The sequence below is a fragment of the Chiloscyllium plagiosum genome, chromosome 20, assembly GCF_004010195.1.
Source record: "Chiloscyllium plagiosum isolate BGI_BamShark_2017 chromosome 20, ASM401019v2, whole genome shotgun sequence".
Classification (NCBI taxonomy): Eukaryota; Metazoa; Chordata; class Chondrichthyes; order Orectolobiformes; family Hemiscylliidae; genus Chiloscyllium; species Chiloscyllium plagiosum.
The window spans coordinates 44431681-44438922 of record NC_057729.1 but is presented as its reverse complement, the minus strand read 5'-3'; the positions used below and the strand labels follow the sequence as shown (position 1 = coordinate 44438922).

The 7242-nt window shown below is 39.6% G+C and overlaps 1 protein-coding gene across 10 annotated transcripts in view; it reads left to right on the top strand.

Moving 5' to 3' along the window:
- The window catches only part of sgk2a (serum/glucocorticoid regulated kinase 2a), a 49889-nt gene that overhangs the window by 38373 nt on the left and 4274 nt on the right, over positions 1 to 7242 (top strand). For all 10 annotated transcript variants that reach the window (XM_043710674.1, XM_043710679.1, XM_043710672.1 and 7 more), the window contains 4 exons: positions 703 to 815; positions 907 to 943; positions 1031 to 1117; positions 1997 to 2092. In XM_043710674.1, the coding sequence (XP_043566609.1) occupies positions 703 to 815; positions 907 to 943; positions 1031 to 1117; positions 1997 to 2092 (333 nt within the window). The remainder of the gene's footprint in view (positions 1 to 702; positions 816 to 906; positions 944 to 1030; positions 1118 to 1996; positions 2093 to 7242) is intronic.

The window sequence follows — 7242 nt, the reverse complement described above, 5'->3', positions numbered from 1 at the left end:
AGAGTTTACCCTGTGTCATAATGTTAGGTCAGTGTTTTTGTACTGGAACAGCTTAGCCAGGGGCATGGACAGTTCTGAAACATGTATTCAGTACAATTGCCAGAATAATAATGACATTGGGAAGAAATGTCACATTAATGAAACACACTTTTTATGCACATAATATTCAACCAGTCTGAAAACACTATTCCAGGACAACAAGTAAAAACAGGAAAAAAGAAAAAGTAATTAGAAATTTTCCATGCCCTCCTGATGTTATGTTAAACATGTGATTTTCCTCAACTTACATCTTTGCAAACTGATTTCAGTGCAGTTTTAAAGATAAAAATATAAAAGAACAATAAAAGGAAATCTTAGGAGTATCTTCACAGTAACTTTTCTAATTAGCTGATTCCTATTGGTCAGACTCAAGGGGAATGGGCAGCCAAACGTCAGACCAAAGCAGTGCTGTTCTATTACCATCCAGAAGATGAGCAAAGTATTGGGGGTATCGAGCTGTTAAAGGTTTCCAATATTCTCGAAAGGAGATAGTGCCCAGGAACTTCTTTTGCCAGGGCTGTAGATTGTATACTATATATTGACCAGTTTGTCCACAACATTTTGATCCAGAGGCCATCCATGAAAGCTTCATGTGAAAGTACATGACTGCCAGAAACAATTGAAACATTACAGCCACTAAGAAGTCTTTTTTAAATGTAACAGCTGTTCTTCCACTTGCAACGAGAACACACTTTTCCAGAACCAAGAGCTAGATTTTATGCATCGGAGGTGGCCAGTGCCATAGGATACCTACATTCACTCAACATCGTGTACCGGTGAGTTCTGCTATAAAAGTGTCTTTTGTAACACTTCTTATAAAATTCCAAAGCATCTATGCTAAGTAATCAATCTCACTTTACATTCCAGGGATTTGAAGCCTGAAAATATTCTCTTGGATTCTCAGGTATCAATAACAATCTTCTTAGCTTTTTGTCAGTAAGATAGGAATAGTTAGAGAACCGTACAAACTGGCTTTTGTTATATATTTCAGGGCCATATTGTACTGACAGACTTTGGGCTTTGTAAAGAAGTAATAGAACCAACAGGAACAACCTCTACTTTCTGTGGGACACCTGAGGTATGTAGAACAGTACAGAGTATAGAATGGGAAAGTATGGGGCTAGTCAGCCAATCAAGTCCACGTCGGCTCTCTGCAAAAGCAATTTAGCTAGTCCCAATTCCTAGGTTTTTCTACTTCAATTATTATATTTATTTTTTAGATTGGATTCAATCTGGCCTGTAAGATTTTAAATAGCTAAAGCAACTTTGCAAGGACATAATGCAAAAAACATAGTTTTTACATGTAACATAAATTTAGACATCCACTCTGCAATGATTATCATAATAAAACAAAGAACTGTAGATGCTGAAAATCAGAAACAAAAACAGAAATTGCTGGAGTAACTCAGCAGGTCTGGCAGCACCTGTGGAGAAAAAGCAGAGTTAATGTTTTGAGTCCGGTGACCCTTCTCCAGAACCCTTCTGTTTTTGCTGCAATGTTTATGGATTTTTGCAGCACAGTCTGAATTGAATATTTTAATATTTCTATGTTTTACTATCTGTTTCACTTTACTGCTGTCTTTAAACAATTAACTTGGCTTAATCGTGACTATTACCATTCTTCCGTATATTACCTCAATTGGAGTATTTGTCATATTTATAACAGTGAAAAGTGGGCACATAGCTAAATTGCTTCACTGTAAGTGTAGAATTATTACAGATCTGTATTCACACATACAGATCAAGGTTTGATTGTTAGTTGGATTTCTGTTTGGTGGAAGAAAGTTAATGGAATATTTTTACATAATTTTACATATTTTTACATAACTTTTGTTCATCTGGTGTGATCAAATCACTTTTAATTAGTTATTACTTGCATTTAATACTGGCAAGCAGCAAATTGTCACATCATGGAAAATGCATGAACAGCTATTCTAAATGTATTTTGTTTTGTCAGTATCTTGCCCCAGAAGTTTTACAAAAACAACTCTATGATCGCACTGTTGACTGGTGGTGCTTTGGTGCGGTCCTCTTTGAGATGTTGTTTGGACTGGTAAGTAGCACACTGTAAATCTACTTCATGAAGCAGAAGTCTAGATCCAAAACTCAATGTATCATATTGGGGTATGTTTCTAATCTTGTAAAATCAATTTGATATCAAACTATGCATTTCTTGTTTGCATGTCGTCACAGGAGCTAACTTTTGTGAGGCAACCGTAGTCTGTACCCAGACCCTTCTGGTCCACAAAGAATAAAACAGCACAGGTACAGGCACTTCATTCCTCCAAGCCTGCATCAACACACTTTATCCTTCCATACTTAAACTGTCCCTCTATTCCCTCCCTATTCATGTACTCGTCCAGGTGCTTCTTGAATGCTGCTACTGTGTCTGCTTCCACCACTTTCTCTGGTAGTGCATTCCAGGTATTTACCATCATTTGTGTGAAAACTTGGCCTCACACATCCATTTTAAACTCCTCCACCCTCCCACCTTGAACCTGTATCTCCAGTAATTGACCCCTGGGAAAAAACCTCATACTTTCCACTCTATCTATGACATTCACAATCTTATAAACTTCTAGCAGCTCGCCCCTCAACCTTCTGCATTTCAATGAAAGCAAACCCAGTCTATCCAACCTCTCTTCATAGCTAAAATCTCCCATTCCAGGAAATATCCTGGTAAACCTTTTCTGTACCCTCTCCAAAGCATGTATGCAATATTCTCAGTGTGGCCTAACTAAAGTTCTCAAGTCTCACTTGTATAAACATGTCATTTAAAATAATTTTTGTGGCAACAAAAGCTGAATTCTGAGGCCTGTACCCTGATAGAAATAGAGCAATAGGTCCCCAAGGAATGAATTATAATCCCAGTTTCACAGTCCTGTGCCCATAAAGGTTTTACCTCCGACCTAACATGGATAGAACGGCATACACTGTTTAAAGACTTTGCTGGAAAGTTGTTCCTGTGACATCCTGAACACAGGGCATTTGACCACCTGATACCCAATCATATGACATCTTAGTCACATGACATGTTCATACAAATACCTCATAAAGGCAAAGTATATTTGCTCATGGTTTTATGTCAGCAGCTATTGAATGGTAAATTCCAAGAATTTGGAGGCCAGCCCATGAGATGTTGTCAGATAGCATCACAGAAAGGTAACTTACACAGCTTGTGAGGTCAAGAGGTGCTGATCCTTTAGGGAACGAAATCTCACTGTCCTTTCCTCATGCAGATCCACATGTGACTTCATATATCTAGAGCAATGTGAACTGCCCTCTAAAATAAACTGGCAATCCATTCAGTATCTCAAACAATGACAGGAAAATCAAAAAGACTAAAATTAGCCACACTACCTGGTAATGACAAAGATACATCCAAGGAGAAAGTGAGGATTGCAGATGTGAAAAGTGTGGCGCTGGAAAAGTACAGCAGGTCAGGCAACATCCGAGGACCAGGACAGTCGATGTTTCAGGCATAAGCCCTTCATCAGAAAGTGACAGCCAACCCAGTCAACCTTAAAAATACTCCTCACTAACATCTGGAGACTTATACTAAGATTGGGAGAGCAGTTCCAAAGATTAGTCAACCAACATCTGACTTAATTATACTTTAGTCAATCTCGCAAGACCATTCCTGGGTATGTCCCATCCCACGGAAGTGACAGCACAGAGGTGTACAGTCAGGGTGGAGGGTCTTAGGAATCTGCAACATTACTCCAGACCCCAGAAAGTCTTAAGGCATCAAGTCAAATGTGCAAAGTATCCTCCTGTTGATTACTACCTTCCAGTGTTCAGCCATATCAAATACCATTTTGTAGAAACCTAGAGAGTGTCAAGGATATAGAAATTTAATATCTATGACTCTCAGCCCAAGTTGGCTGAGTCCTGAAGTTGAGAGTGTAGCGCTAGAAAAGCACACCAGGTAAGGCAGCATCTGAGGAGCAGGAGAATTGATGTTATGGGCACAAGCCCCTCATCAGGAATCCTCCTTGGATGCTGCCTGACCTGCTTTGCTTTTCCATCACTACACTTTCGATTCTGAGTTCCAGCATCTGCAGTCCTCACTTTCTCCTCCTGAGTCCTAAAGTACATATCCATTAAATTGGGCAGGTACACCCAGATTTTTACCAATCTACCTGTTGCAGATTCATCCACTCATACATTATAGATAGGAGTAACCGTCATACAATCAGTGTGGAGATGAAGTCCCACTTTTATAGCAAGGATACCACGCATTGCATTATGTAGCACTGTCTGCATGTAAAATGGGATATAGAGTAGATGTAGTAGCTCGAACCTGGGCTTCTTTGAGGTCCTGTAGGTGATCAGCAGCAAAGAATGAAATTCAACAACAATCTGAACCTTCACGGCCCATTGTCTTTTCCTCTCCACCATTATCTTCAAGCCCAGCGCTTAAACCTGGTTTCATGCTGAGTGCAGGAGAGTATGCCAGCAGCACATGAGGCAACTAAAATCTAGTGAAGCTACAACATGTGTCGATATAAATCTCACACAATAGGTAGAGTGAGGTATAATTTAATTACGCACCAATGGTCAAAGCTGAATCAGGATTTGTAGATCTGGTCTGCTTTTTGAGGTATCATGCTAAAAAGCAGACCAGATCTACAAATCCTGATTCAGCTCTGAACATTGATGTGTAATTAAATGACGAAAGAGGCAACCTGTAAAAACATCTCCATCCTCAATGATGACATAGCACAACAGATTATGCAAAAGACAAAGCTGAAGCATTTGTAACCAACTTCAATCAAAACTGCCGAGCAGATGATCTATCTTAGCCTCTTACTGATGTTTGCAGGGTTAAATATGAAATAAGTTTGATTCACTCCATAGATATCAAGAAATGAACAAAGGCCATGGATTAGCAAAGACAATGGGCCTAACAACATCTGGGCTGCACCCTCGACTAGCATTAATTCAAAACAGTAAATAATTGTTCATAAGAAGCAGGAAAAAAAATTCCAACAAATTACCACCCTATCAATCTACTCTTGTTGTTTGTTAAGGGATGGAAGGTGTCACTGATAGTGATGCTTGCTCAACAACAAACTGCTCACCACTCCTTAGTTCTCGTTCCAGCAGAGCCATGAGGTTCAAGATCTTGTTACAGCCATGGTTCAAACATGGACATTTAAATTGAATTCCGGTAGTGAAGTGAGAGTGAGAGTCAAGGCAGTATTTGATCGAGTATGCCTTAACAGATTGGAAGTCTATGGTAATCGGGAAACATCTTCACTAATTGCAGTCACACCTAGCTAAAAGGAAGGTGGTTGTTGTAGTTGGAAATCAATCATCTCTGTCCTGGAACACCACTGCAGCAATTCCTCAGGATAATGTCCTTGACCCAACCATCTACAATTGCTTCATCAATGACCTTCTCAAATCATAAAATTAGAAGTGAGGAAGTTAGCTGATTATGGAATCATGTTCAGTTCCAATCACAATTCCACAGGTACTGAAGTACTCCATTGTTGCATGAAGCAAAACCTGGACACCATTCAGGCTGATAAATAACAAGTTACATTCAGTCTACACATGCCAGGCAATGCTCATATCCAATAAGAGATAATCTAATCAACTCCCCTTAACAGTCAATGGTACTCCCATTATTGAATGTCACTACAACATCCTATAATTACTACTGATTTGAAACTTAACTGAATCAGCCATAAACATACTGTGGCTAAAGTAGCAATAACAGCGGCTGGGAATTTTGCTACAAGTAACTGATCGCCTGACTCCTCAAAGCCTCTTCACCAGAAGCTTGGCACAAGCTTTGGGAAGTGCAATGGAATGTGCACTTCCTTTATTACAGCATCTCTAACATTCAAAAATCTCAGCATCTTCCAGGACAAGGCTGCCTACTTGGTTGGCACCCCATTCACTATCAAAAATTCATTCCCTCCACTGCACAATAGTAGCTGCTGCACCATCAACAAGATGCAAATTGCCAAGGCTCCTTCAACAACACCTTTTAAACATTTGAATTCTATCATATAGAAAGACAAATGCAGCAGGCACATGCATTTTCTCCTCTGAACTACACACCATCCAGACGTGGAGTTCTATTGCTGTCCCTTCATTGTCATTTGATCAGAAGTCTAGGACTGCCCAGACTATCGCAATTTAAAAAAGCTCACCAACACATTTTCAAGGGTAATTAAGGATGTGCGATGAATGCTTGGCTTGCCAGTGATACTCAAATGCCGGGACAAAATAAACAAAAATAAAACATGAGAGTTCGTCTCTTTGTCTTGATTACTTAACACACCCAATCCCTTAAGTACAAGATTCAACAGGCACCACTATCCCTACAATGAGTTGCACCAAGCTGTTCAGGGCTTCTTGCTCCTGCATTTGATGAAGGCTCCAATACTGTGAATTAATTTACATTGCAGTATTATAAACTGTACAAATAAACCGCAAGTTTCAGACCATATGGTGCTATGATAATCCTAAGAATGAAGGAAATTTGATAGATATTCAAGTAATGTTCTGGTATTTCAAACATTGAGCAATATATCTAAATATCAAATTTGGATCTAAAAGATATTTAGAGTGAATAACGGGCTTCTATATTTTTTCTCTTATATAAGGTTCCTGAGTAAACTCTAAAATGACAAATTTGAGACAAATACAGGGTACTGAAGGAGGTGGCTCGAGGAATCATGGATTATTTTCCAGAGTTCAATAGATTCGGGATCAGTTCCTGCGGATTTGAGGGTGGCTAATGTTGTACCACTTTTTAAGATAGGTGGGGGAGAGAAAGCAGGAAATTATAGACCAGTTAGTCTGACCTTAGTGGTGGGAAAGATGCTGGAGTCTATTATAAAGGATGAAATTACGACACATCTGGATAGTAGGAACAGGATAGGTCAGAGTCAGCATGGATTTATGAAGGGGACTAATCTTCTGGAATTTTTTGAGGATGTAACTCTGAAGGTGGATGAGGGAGATCCAGTAGATGTAGTGTACCTGGACTTTCAGAAAGCTTTTGATAAAGTCCCACATAGGAGGTTAGTGAGCAAAATTAGGGCGCATGGTATTGGGGGCAAGGTATTAACTTGGATTGAAAGTTGGTTGGCTGATAGGAAACAAAGAGTAGTGATAAACGGCTCCATTTCGGAATGGCAGACTGTGACCAGTGGGGTACTGCAGGGATCAGTGCTGGGACCG